The sequence below is a fragment of the Indicator indicator genome, chromosome 4, assembly GCF_027791375.1.
Source record: "Indicator indicator isolate 239-I01 chromosome 4, UM_Iind_1.1, whole genome shotgun sequence".
Taxonomy (NCBI): domain Eukaryota; kingdom Metazoa; phylum Chordata; class Aves; order Piciformes; family Indicatoridae; genus Indicator; species Indicator indicator.
In genome coordinates, this window is record NC_072013.1 from 10,828,406 (window position 1) to 10,842,249 (window position 13,844).

At 38.7% G+C, this 13,844-nt stretch overlaps 1 protein-coding gene across 4 annotated transcripts in view; it reads right to left on the reverse strand.

Annotated features, from left to right (window-relative positions):
* Positions 1-13,100, reverse strand: part of PHF21A (PHD finger protein 21A) — a 96,784-nt gene extending 83,684 nt beyond the window's left edge. For all 4 annotated transcript variants that reach the window (XM_054400416.1, XM_054400418.1, XM_054400415.1 and 1 more), the window contains exons 1-3: positions 13,047-13,100; positions 7,836-7,868; positions 5,548-5,613 (exon numbers count right to left, since the gene is read on the reverse strand). In XM_054400416.1, coding sequence (XP_054256391.1) covers positions 5,548-5,613; positions 7,836-7,868; positions 13,047-13,100 — 153 coding nt within the window. The remainder of the gene's footprint in view (positions 1-5,547; positions 5,614-7,835; positions 7,869-13,046) is intronic.
* Between the last annotated feature and the right edge of the window lie 744 nt (positions 13,101-13,844).

Sequence of the window (13,844 nt, forward strand, 5' to 3'; positions counted from 1 at the left end):
ATTACAAAGTGCTCTTTCCTACCAGTTTACTGTGCCCAGTTTCCCTGCTTCTCTCCAGCTTTCTTGCATTTACTTTCCTCCCACCAAAATACCACCTTTCGTCTTTACAGAGTATGATGGAACACGTTTTGGGTACATTTTTCTGATAATATGTTCAAAAAGCCTCCATAAAAATTCTCCTTTACTATGACTGACAAGCGTTCAAGAAGAACAGTCTCACAGGATGAATTTATGCACATTACCAATCTTTTCATTACTCAGTTATGGTACCTGTAATAAATATAGCAACACTGATGCTTAAACCTACTCCTGACAGTTTTTGAAGATTTAAATAACAAGTTTCCTTTGTCAGTCTAAGCCACATTTACTTTTTTTCAACTATACAAAACCAGGGTTAAGTTACAGGATTGTTAAAATCCCCCCATCAAATCCCCTTTCCCATTGCTTGCTACTTAGGGGCAAGGTGAAAAGGAGTCTCACCATGAACGTGCAGGATTTAGAACAACCTCAACCATCTCAATGTGCTGTAAACTTCAAATACAAGCAACAGTCACTAGATTTGCCTGGTTACAACAACTGAGGTAAGCTCACTTTCCTAGGTGCATTTTTTCTGATGATATTCTACACTTTCAACTACTCTTGGCAGTAAAGTATGTTAAACTTTTCCCCCTGTGAAAAATAAGCCCACAAGTATCTCTATGACGACAACTATTTTTGAGTACTTTTTCCTACAAGTGTATACAGCTCTTCAGAAATCAAACAGGATCCACTTTACTCCTTCCATGTCAAGAGCAAACACATTAGAATACAAGTCTATCTTTCAAAAACTGTTTTCTTGAAAGAGTCAATGAAATTCACTGCAGCTACACCAAGAGACATTTTCATTTTACTTTCAGATATACCAAAAAACCCATGTGATTTCTTTAGTGTATGCACCTTTTCTAGTATACACACCATCACCTTTCTACCATAAGGTCGAAAGACTACTCCTATAAGCTTTCTTCCACATTTAAGACAGAATATTGCTCCAACCTTTCCAAGCAATTCTGGTAAGAACAGATGTAGAAATTCCTCTATATTTGACATATTGCTAAAAAGAATGTTTGCCGCCCAATTCTTTTCTTATTTCAGTCAAATAAACAAAACCTCTTCAATGGAAAAAAGTACTGTTACATTACATAATCATACATCTGCAAGATCATATTACAAATTTTTAATTAGCTATGGAGGGAAAGAAGCAGGAAAAAAAGTGCTACTTCAAGACTACATCCCTCCTGCTCCTTTATGTTAGCCCTGCTTTAAAACTCAAGTCTTTCGCTAGTGTCACTGGTATCAGTCTCCACACAGCCTCCCCAAAGTAAAAACAATACACACTAGAAAAATCCAAGAATACATTTGTTATGTGTTTAATTGTAAGGAGCACCTTTCACTCAGACAAAAGCTGAATAGTGATAGGTAATTATGGGCAAATGTCTACAAAGATGAGTGCCAAAGGAAGACACCACTGTAGAACACAAAGCAAAGGAGAGAGTGCTAAGACTATGGCTTTCTTACAAAGATGTAAAATCCAATAAAACCCAGTGTTATATAGCAACTGACTTAATTCATGTTTACAACTTAAACTTAGATTTGGCAGTGAAAACTGTTTTGCAGAAAGTTACTCTTGATTTCTCTTTATTGAAGAGAGAGGTGGGGGAAGACAGGCAAAAATCAGTTTTAAAGCCAGCACATTCAGGATTTCCAAACTGTAGCACTTACATTTATAGCTGAGGAAAGAGACTGTTAAACTGAATTCACCTTACTACCCACAGATTACAAAAATAAGGTAAGCACAGTTTAGAGTTCCAAGCTAATAACACAAAGAGACTGGCAGAGGAAAATAGTCATCTGAAGGATTCATATTTACTGCCCTTTAAATCTAAATTATCTTCAAATACCTTTTTTTCCCCCCCTTCTTTTTGAAGCTTTTCTTCCATATGATAACACCACCAGCATACATTGCTCCATCATCTCTCAGGTGAAACAAATCAAAGCATTTACCTCCACCTCTTTCCCATTTTCAAGAGGAAAAAAAAAAACAAACCACCCTAAGACTATACAACACACCTCATGCTGTAGCAGTTTAACCCTGATTCAGCTAACAAATTTCTTTAGGTTTAAGCCCACACTCTGCACAGCCTACTTGCTTTCTTTTTGTACTTTGCCAGATCTCTTCAATTTCACAAACTTCTGAACAGAGCTGTCGTTATTCTCAGCAAGAAACCTAAGCCACTATGAATCACCACAGCGACTGGCAGCAAGTGTCAGCACTGCTCTCACAATGCTTCAGAAACAGAGAGAAGTCCTAAAGCAACTAAAAGCTTTTAGCTAACCTACCACTGACTTGGTTCTTGCACAAGTCTTCATGCAACTTCATTAAATAAGAGAGCAAAGGGAAAGGTTACATTAGGCTGACACAGTATTTCAGAAGCCAGAAAGATTTCATTTTTCTGCCTAACAACAGGGTCTCAGCTCCACACCACTGTCTGAGTAGGGACACCACAAAGGCTGGAACTTTAGTTTTGCACACTTCATTAAAAGCTAATCACACGGTGAGAGTTGTGCCTTCTGTAACTGCTCAAGGTAGAGTTAGGCTGTCAGTTTATTCATTGAACAACAGGCACCAAGAATACTTACTTGGCTCTAAACAAGAGTACAGATAGTACATGTTGCAGTCCTCCTTAGGAAATGCACTGCACAACAGAAAGCATTTATTTACTATGCAAAACTGCACATTGCTCCATGCTGTGTGAAAATTAAATTGTTGGATAATATTCTCCCCATAAAACAATTGATAATTATTATTTTTCCTAAAGAGAAAGCGAGGACAGAAATTAAAAAAAAAAAAGGCAGCTTTGTTGTAGTCTCTAAAACGCTGCTCAACTGCACTCCTAAGCCACAGATGTCTATACAACATATTCCTATGATGAAGAAGGGTTGAGTATTTCTCTGCATTGGGAAGTTCTGGAGTTTCCCTCCGCCAGGAACTCCCATCTCCCGCACAACCACTGCATTTTAGCAGGCATTCTACTTAAACAAGACTATCACCTGGGACAACTGGCAGCTCTGTGGTCTAGTGGTAGATATAATATTTAAGTTTTGATCACAGATAAGTTCACTGTTCGACTGAAAATCAAAGCCATAAAAATACAAAGAAGCAACTGGACTGCGACCGCCTATTGACTATTTGTTGTGTGGTGAAAGTGAAGTCAGAAATTTATTTTTCAATGCCATTGGAAACTTCACCCATGTTCATCCCATGAACAAGTGCCCTTTAGTACTCTGAGCTGTAATTTCCAGCAGAAAAGACACAGCTGCATTTCTGATGATGGGCAATTTAAGACTACATGTCAGTACAGGCCACTCTAACATGATTTTTAAAGCATTACAAATCCAAGTTTAAAAGTTACAATAAGATATACTTACTTCTTACCTTCCACTTGCTATCTCTCTGCCTGTCCCTGCTGGTCATGTGAACTGGAAGTCAACATGACTGACTTTGTGGCATCAAGGAAAGCTAATTTTGAAATTACCAGGGACCTCCAGAGCTTACCAGAGAATGCTGAAGCTGCTTGCTGTGAGACATAGCCACATGCAGAGGCTCATGCTGGTTTCAGAGAATAAATCATCTTGAAGAGAGGCATGCCATCACATCAACAAAACCTCTGGTTTTGTTGAATTAGTATTCTCATTAAAAAATAATTTTCTTTATTATCCTTACATGTTCCTTCCTAGACTCACTGTTCTACCACTAAAGCATACTATATTTTTTTAGCAAACAAAATGTCTAGATAAATATCAATCACTGTCTGCCCAAGTCCTTAGGAAAGGTAATTCTCAATACAGAATGCATGCAGATAATAGCAGAGGAGTGCAGGTATCTAGATGTGACACTGATGCATAGCTGTATTCTTACTATGCACATGTCCTAAAATGTTTCCCCTCTTCAAAGGCATCATCTGAAAGGCTGGGGTCAGACTGGCTGGAGAGCAGCCAGGTGGAAAGGGACCTGGGGGTACTGGTTGACAGCCGCCTGAACATGAGCCAACAGTGTGCCCAGGTGGCCAAGAGAGCCAATGGCATCCTGGCCTGCATCAGGCATAGTGTGGCCAGCAGGAGCAGGGAGGTCATTGTACCCCTGTACACAGCACTGGTTAGGCCACACCTTGAGTACTGTGTCCAGTTCTGGGCCCCTCAGTTTAGGAAAGATGTTGAATTGCTGGAGCATGTCCAGAGAAGGGCAACGAGGCTGGGGAGAGGCCTTGAGCACAAGCCCTATGAGGAGAGGCTGAGGGAGCTGGGACTGTTTAGCCTAGAGAAGAGGAGGCTCAGGGGTGACCTCATTGCTGTCTACAACTACCTGAAGGGAGGTTGTAGCCAGGAGGGGGTTGGTCTCTTCTCCCAGGCAACCAGCACCAGAACAAGAGGACACAGTCTCAAGCTGCACCAGGGGAGGTTTAGGCTGGAGGTGAGGAGAAAGTTCTTCACAGAGAGAGTGGTTGGCCATTGGAATGGGCTGCCCAGGGAGGTGGTGGAGTCACCATCCCTGGAGGTGTTCAAGAGGGGATTGGACGTGGCACTTGGTGCCATGGTTTAGATAGTCATGAGGTTTAGGGTGACAGGTTGGACTCGATAATCTTTGAGGTCTCTTCCAGCCTTCTTGATTCTATGATTCTATGATCTGTTGACCTAATTTGGTTCCATTACTGACACAAGAGCAGTACAGTGAAAGAACTGCTCAAGTCAATTTAGCTTTTTTATATAGTTTGGGTGCAAGTTTTTTGTGTGTGCTGCTGTTGCGTTTGGTTGGGTTTTTTTGGTTTTGTTTCATTTTAAAACTGTAAGAACAAGTTTTGTAGATCACTCAATGCAATTTATTTTTCTTCTAGTTACCCATAAGATGTATCTTCAAGTTCCATTATCTTTCTATTAAGCATTCATACGTGATTATTACTCAGAACTTTAGACCTGTCAAAAGAGAATTCCTACCAAATGGCAAATGTTAGATAATTGTGTACTAGAGTACATGATAAATTACACCACAACTAATTTCTAAATTCTCCATAGGTATTCATAAATGACATGAAATCAGTTGGTCTAGACACAAAGAAAAATTCCAGCATACTCATCCCAGATGCACAGTGTGGATCAACTAATACAAAATCTAAAGATCTGCCCAAACCAGAATGGTCTGGTATAGAACAAGTTTCAAGGTAATAATAAAGGAAATGACAAAATTCATTCATTTTCCCAGCTCCCTTAATATAAAACACTAGTTTCACCACAAGAAAAATTGCTGTAGCTTCCACTGATTATACCAGTTGTTTGTTTGATAGGCTCGCAATAACTCATCTTCTCTTTTGTGGAAAGAAAATCCATAAATAAAAATTCAAAACGTCTGCTTGCCCACACTTATTTTTGAACTTAAAAATTTGGCAGCTCTCTTGAAAGCTGGGAAAATAGACATCTTTAGAAGAAGGTGTTAAAAATAAATCTCTGTTTCCCTACCTGTTTCTCACTCAGAGCTGTGATTTTAGCTTGAAGTTCATGAAGCTGTTTCTTCAAATCAGCGTTCTGATTAGAAAGAAAAAATATCTGTGAGAAAGATATTCCATTTGTTAACATGGAGTAGTAGCAGGAAGGTGTTTATTTTTTGTTATTGTTGATTTTTTTTTTATTTTGGGGTGTGTTTTTTGTCTTTTTTTTTTTCTTCCCTTTTTTTAATAGTGTAGTACAAATACAGCACCTCAGGATGTACAGCCAATAAATTTAAGAGGCTCAACAAAGCCTTACTTTAGTCACTGAGTGCAACAATAATCAGAGGACCTATGTAGCACTCAGAAAGACAATCCAGTATGGAATGAAGATTTCATTAAAACATCCATTAGTGCTTATTGCATTATAAAGCACGTTTGTACGTTTCATCAAGCTTACAAGTTAAACAAGAAATGCCTGTTAATATGCCATACAACAGTATCATATTGTATACAACAGCACTCTACAGTATGTAACCTAAAGCATTCTCACCTATGCTACTTATGCAACATTGTCATACATGTCACTGTGTAGGGTGATGTAGCAAACATATCTACTAAGTCTTAATTCATACATTTGCCTCCATTTGACAAGTGTACCTAAGTCTTCATTTCCAAGTGCATTTATGCCTTAGACTGCATCTAAGAGAATTACATTTGCCTGCGCACATCATTCATATCAGTACTTTGCTTACAATGTTTTAAGATTCGAAAGCTGTAAGTATCCCTATAAAGATGCAGTCAGAAAACAGTATTTTACCAGGACTATTTCTTTTCTACTAAAGTAAAGAAAATTAAAATATCATTTCCTTGAAGTCTGTGAAGCTCTGCAGAAAAGTGATAGGGAAGCAAGCTCCCCTCCATTTTTCTTTTTTCCCCACTTTTTTTTTTAGTTCTCATTTATGTCATAAACTCCTTCCCCTAGGTTATGTAGGTTTGCTATTCTACACCGAAATATTAAAACACAGGAATAATATTCTTAGAGGAACTGTTTCTATTCCTCCATACAATTTTGAAATGGATTACAAGCTCAGCTTGTAGATAAGACTTCTCCAATGTACACACAACTCTAGCAAAACCAGATATTGAGCAGTCATCCTCCCTTCTAGATTCCACTTAATAATCTGGGATAAAAACGTATTAAGAGCACAAGAAGCAGGGACCAGATTTATTCTTCCTGGCTCCAAGAAGTTTGCATGGCTGCTTGCAGCATGACCTGGCTTTCAGCAGATAAGAACTTAAAGCAAACCGCTCTGCAGGCTAATTGTTAGCAGACTTGCCCAGTAAGTTAAGTGCAGCAGACCTTACCCAAATCCCATCAGAATAAAGAAGTTCTAGAATGAAATGTTTTCCAGTAGCATCCTACTCCCTGTTCATCCCTCTCTGTCAGGAGTCTAGCTATCTGACTGTTACAAAAAGCTGTCTTCCTACTCCACTGAGCTCAGAAAAATATATGCACAGAAAATGAGAGAGCATTTAGTATAGTATGGGAACATAGCACTTAATAGTGAGCCTCAAGTGAGCTGCCTTTATCCCTGTACTCAACATTTGAGGCTGGTTAGAGACCTCCACAGAGCTCCCCGTTCAGCACACTGGAGAGCTTAATTGCTGTACAAGACAGCCCAGCCTCCTTACACAGCCTTGGGAAAGTGAAGACTTCTGCTGTCTATGCAAGGAGTCTGCAGTTATCTAACTTCAGCAATTAAAGCATCCCAAGGCCAAGAGCCCTCTCTGGATACTACAGTGCTGAGCTTAGATAGCTAAGACAAGCACCCCGAATACAGCCTTAAGGTGCATTCTTTAGTTGGACAGAATTTTGTGGACAGAATATCCTATCTTTTCTTGTACAACTCTAAACCTTCTGATACTCAAAGAAGAAAAAATATAATCAAATTCTAGTAATGGCACATTTCATAAAGAGAGATTGCAATAGAATCAGAAACTTACTGCATGTTGGAAGTGCACAGCATGCAAGAGTCACTTAGAATTATTTTGGTTGGAGAAGACCTCTAAGATCATTGAGTCCAACTGTCAACATGATTTAAACTATTAAGAATGGAGGCAAAAGGCTCCATAAAGTAAAAAAAATGGTTTTGTTTTAAATTATCTTACAGTCATTGTCTAAAAGACTTGTTCATAATAATTTTCTTCTAAACACTGTGCTAGCAATGACCAAGAAATACCTAAAATTCTCAAGCTTCATCCACTGTCATTTCCTGTACTTTTAAGGGTAAACAATGCCATATAAAAAGATATATTTACCTGTGGATCTTGCTTCATTTGGGCAACCAATTTCTAGAAAGAAAAAAAAAAAAGATGCAATACAATGAAGATTTTCATTACAGATATTGTTGAACAGTTCGGGCTCAACATTTTTTAAGAAGCTTTGTAAAAGCAAAATTATTCATTTTACAGCATTTCAATAGCAAGGCCTGGAATCCAGTATTAGGTAAGTTTCAAACCTATTCCTATTAACATAGCAAAACTGCCACACTAAGCAACCACTTCTGCTCCTTCTCCTAAGCAGATCTTGAACAAGTGATGCCTTTTAAGAACAATTTCAGCCAGCTGGGTAAGATAATCTAATAGCTGTGTCTCCTCTAGAACTGCTGCTTTCTTTGCTTGCAGTCACAAGAAACACAAATCACAGATAACTGCTGCGGGCACAAAAGCTGTTTGTATATTCAAGAACAGAATGTTTCAAGTACTGAGGGTCTGCCTGTGTGTTGGCTTGGCTGGTACCACATGGAAGACCCATGTTCAGAAGTATCTTTGCCACTTTTCTCCCTCAGAGAGAGATTGAGATCATTGTAGAAGAGATGCCCTCCACATCCAAGGGAAAGCAGACAGATGGTTGCCATTCACTATTCTTCCTCTTTCACTTCCCTCAGGCAGCTGCAGGAGAATGCTGTCTATTGCTAAGCGAGCAAAAAGTGACCAGGCTGTCACCAAAGGAGAGCTCAGGATGAAGAAGCAATGTAAACCACAAATTATCAATTTCTTTTTTGGTTACAGCCAGGTTTATTCACTGCTTTGCCATGTCCCTTCCACATGTGATAAGATCAGTGTGAAATACGTACTTTTCTTCCCCATTTGCTCATCAAAATCAGGAAAAAGAGTGAGAAACAGAAGGACAAAGCAAACAAGAAAAAAAACGTTTCCTTTCGCCTGCATTGATACTGCCCACATAACTCAGACTTTGTCAACAAATTCTGTTTATTAAATTTCAGATTCTAAAAACTGTATTAACAAACAAACAAGCAAAAGGGACAAAACAGGTAATTCTGTGTCAGACCCCAGGTTCACCTGCTTCATTTTCACTCTAGTACTAGATAAGAGCAAACAGAGGCATCAGCATGATGTCTGTGCTGGACAAGCATAGTCTCTTATCTCCCACCTTTCAGCAGTTTACATCTCTGCTGTCTTCAAAGATTATGTCTTAGGTTTAATAGCTGGTAATACACTTTTCTTCCATTAATCTGCCTTAATTACTTTTTCAGCTCAGGAAAACACTCAAGATTGTGGCAATAAGCTCCAAAGTATAACCACAGGGCTCTTACGTAAAAGGAGCTCCTTTTTCTTTTGATAACTGAAGCATGAGAGACAAGTAACATTATGGAAAACCAGTTTTGACCCAAATCAGGAGGAGCTGGAAATTGGACTCAGCGATCCTTCGAAGTCCCTTCCAACTTCAGATATATTCTATGATTTTCTCTATTTGACTTCTTCCTGTATTTTTTCCCACACACATTTTCCCGTCAGTCATCGCTTCTTCAGACTGAAAGCATCCTTGTGCACAAACCATTCCATTGCTTCGTTCATTCTTAGCACTCTTCCTGTACTCTTCTAGTTTGTCTCTATCATCTGGAGTCAAAGTTTAAAACTGTATGCAAGGTTCAAGAACTCTCTGCTGCAAGAGTTCCTTCACAGCCTGCTACTGCAGATGTAAACCTGGGACTTTTTCCAAAGCTCATCACTTGGCATTTACCTGTGCTGACTGTCACTGTGTCATTATGCTGCTACTCAGTGTCACAGGAGCTATGCTGCTATCTGACCCTTATGCTTAGATGCTTAGCTTATTTCCTCCATGCTTCCTGCCACATCAGTCTGACAAGCAAAACCTCTGCTAGTTTTTATACAAAGTGCTTGTACAGACCTAGTCATAAGACAATACAGTGACTGTGAAATGCTCCTAAGGTATTGCTAAACTTATGGACTACAATAATGCATCATCCAGTCATAAGGAAAAAAAAAAAAACAAACAAACCACAAAACCACTTCTGCCCTGACCCCAAGTGCAGGCTCTATTTAAGATATTTTAAAACTTATGGATATTTTTGCTAGGAAATATGAGAAGGGAAAGGATGTTTTAGGTTCTTTCCACACATCCATGAAACCCAACCCTTCTGTGAGAATAGCTAAATATAACTCCTTTAACACCTCTTGTGATCAAAACTATGAAGAGCAGACTGTTTCAAAATAACCTTAATTAAGTCAACACAGTAGCAGAATGAAATACTTAAATGTGATGCATCTTTTCTCAGGACAAGCAACACATCTTTGACATGGAAGATACCTTAATATTCAAGTTGCACTCTGACACAGCAGGTGACCTGGTCAGACATCATTATGGAGAACTCTTCAATCATCAAAATGAAACAAAACAAAGTAGCTTTTCCTAAACATCTGAACACCTTCTTTGGGCCCTTACTGGTAGCCTAAGATACACTTTGCAAACAAGCAGCATCAAAGCTTCAGACAAAGTTGTGGAGGTGAACTCGAATTGGCAGGAAACAAGGAGTCATTCTACAAAAATACAGTGATACTGAGCATCACTTCTGCAGCCCTGGAAGCAGTCACAGGTTAACATGCTGCATCAGGAAGATGGAAGGCTTTGCTCAGCACAGAGCATGCTCAACGGACAGCTGTACACCACTTAAAGGGACAACAAACTACGTCTATGGTAAGCTTTTTCACAGAGCTGTCAGATAAAGAAGTATTAGATAAGGAGAAGACGACAGGTGAGCCACTTCTGCACAAATCCTGAGCCCTGCCATAAGAAGGGACATATTCTAAGTTATAAAATTCAAAGATACACAATACAGTTCAAGTATTTGAAGATTTCTTTTTCGTGTGTGACAAAACCAGTTTCATTTCTATTAGTGGCCATCTGACAAGCACAACAGTAACCACTAAGGCACAGTTAAAGAGAAGTTTACTGAAGTGCTCAATATGCTGTTGAAAGTCTTATTTTTCCATTGTAAAGATTCAGGGTTGTTCTTAGCTTGAATCATGGGAATGCAGAGTATATTGAAAGAAAAAAACCACATTCTTCTGATCTAAGGGCTTGTCTAGTTTCACCAACTAAACCAAAATTTAATTAAAGTTGATTTCAGCACAGAGCTCAGTTTTAAGTGAGGATTGAGCTAAGCTAAGGATAACAGAGTCAAGAAAAGTTGTTAAAAAACAATGTATTTTTGGACATTTTCCAGTCTTCATCCCTGTTCATCGTCATCGTTATGAACAGAGGCTAAAGATCATTCAAAATTCAGTCTTACAATTTTTGATTAGCTTAGGCATAAAGGGGAAGGTGGATACACACACATGGTAAATGCTGTTATACAAACAAGTATGACTGGTGTTCTGATCACCACACAGCAGGTTAATACCAAAAGAAAAGAAAACCCAAAACAAAACAAAACTTACTGGCCTTAAACTTTTTAACACCTGTGCCAAAATGCCATGGGTAATTTCTGAATTTCCTTCTTGTCCTACCAAAACTTCACTGAAGTTTTGCATGCAAGGGAATTTCTGAGGAGAGCAAAATATGTATTTGCAGGTGCTGGAAATTCATCTTCAGCTTTTAAAAGTTTTTCTTCCTAGCTGAAAGTTGTCTTTTGCTAAAGCAGACATAACTTCTTTCAACTAATCCACCCAGTAAGTTCTTGCACTATGCTCATCAATGTGGCAACTCCTGAGCAAGTCACCTCGAACACTTGTTCAGAGAACTCACCAGGTAACCTGGAAATGTTTTACAAATTGTATATGATGGGATACAGTGATCAGTGTGCCCTACCACGCATTTCTTTTATCCACTGTGTAAAAGTTGTGAGTTTCAGACGCCCAACAGAAATACTTGGAGAACTGTCTTTAGAAAAGGTCTCATTGATAAATTTAACATTTCAAGTTGGCAGCTACTCCGTGTTTATGGCTGTAACAATTTTGTTCCAAGAATTAATATGCACATGTACTCTTACATTTGCTACATTAGGTTTTATCATTATTTTTCATATTTCATATTTATAGTCTAATGGAATGACAACCTGCAGCTCTATTGCCACACAGTACTGGACAGGCTACCAATAAAAAGACACAACATGTAAAAATTTGAGCCCAAACACTACAGCCTTTCAGTTCACAAAATTAGACAGCATTGTGGGTTAAGGACAAGCCTAACTGTCCTACCAAAGAGAGGTCCTCCAGGAGTTCCAGAAGAGATGCAGGAAATGGTAATCTTCTGTTATTTTATCCCATCATGCCTGCATCTACTCCTCTATATAAATGGACATTGCTGTCTTTTGAGCATTTTTTTTTCCTCTCTCTCTTCTCCCAGCCAGACATTCTCTCGTTTGGTATTTCGGGGAAGGGTTTCGGCCTTGAGCAGCCTGGTTTGCCTGAGAAAAACTAATTTCTTCTGTGCCTTTTGTGCTCAGAGTCATGGGGGGTGGGGGGCAGGGAGTACAGAGGTGTGCAGGGAGAATTTGAGGCCTGCGGTTTTGGCCTAACAGCAGGAGGTTTAGAAAGGTTTTTTGTCTTAAGGAGGTGGTTGTAAGCTCAGGTGGAAAGACTGTGCTGAGACTGAACATGAATTTGGGTATTTTGTAATTTCTGTACATAGGTGTGAATAGTACTTCATTTAAACTTCTAACTCTTTCCAATCCCATATGAGAGCATTTTTATTTTACTTCCTTTGGGGGATAAAATATAATTTCTCACCACTCTTAAAACTAAGACACACAACTACACATTTAGAAGGTATTAAAGCACAAGAGACTCCAGAAGAGAAGTAACAGGTGAGACTACACAGCACAATGCACATTTAGGCTGAAAGCTCTCTGCCATATTCTTCCAACACCTACTGAATCCTGAAGTTGGCTTCAGAATGTTAGAAAAACCTTCCAGACAAGTTGCTGAATGCAGAGTTTTCAGAATGTTTTTATCACTGCTACAAAATATTAAAAAAAAATCCCCACCCACAGCCCGATACGTAGATTTTTTCCACAGCTGATAAAGAACAACAGGTGGTGGGGTCAAAATGCAGAGTATACAATTCTAAGGTAGCTGCAAGTTTATAAAACAATTGTTACTATAGTTGTAGTGCTATTACTTAATGCTACCATTAGTTGTAATGTTATCAGCAATACTACTCCTCCTATTACCTGAAAAGTCAAAGCAAGAATGAATACAAATTACCTGGTGAACCTGAATTTCCACTTTCAGAGCCTCCTGTAGAGTCTGCAGCTCCATTCTCTACCTTCTCCACTTTCTCTAGAAGTGTCTCTGCTGATTCTAGTGCCTTTAGTCTCTGGTTTCCTCTTTAAGGACAGCACTACAGAAAGATCAAGGTTTTGTTTTGGTTAGTGAAGGAGAGAAATCAATTTGAAAAAAGCAGAATGTAATAGAGCAGGAATTCAGACCTGAACAATAGTCAAGTGCAGCTTTCTAGGCTAAACACAAACAATCTTCGCAACACAAGAAATCCACAGGCTGTATAAAATGCCTGCCTTGGAGTTGTTGAGACGAATTTGTTACTTCCCATATATCCCAAAGTTGACACACTTGTCCCTTATCTTAGTTTGCAGGCAGCTATTTCCTACCAATGTCCTATTGCTGTTGCATATTAAATTAGAAAATGTAACTACTAAAAAAAAAAAAAAAAAAAAAATCTGTGTAGATGAGAAAATATTCTGAAGACTAAAATTCTGCAACTCAAACAGCAATAAATTGTTAAACAGAATAGTGTGCATTAACGTACTTCCATGATACTACAGAGCTATTCTTAGATGGGATGGTCTCCATGCAGTTTGACAGAACAACATTAGTATATTATTAGCCCACTGCCTAAAGTTTGTGCTGAGTTAGTCGTTTCAGTTGAAACCTATTTTGAGGGAACACAAGACTGATACAAAGCAGCACAAGACTTTTTCAAAACCATTAATTTCAAAATCCTTTTAATCCTGGAATTCTGCTTGTAGAATACGAGTATACCAT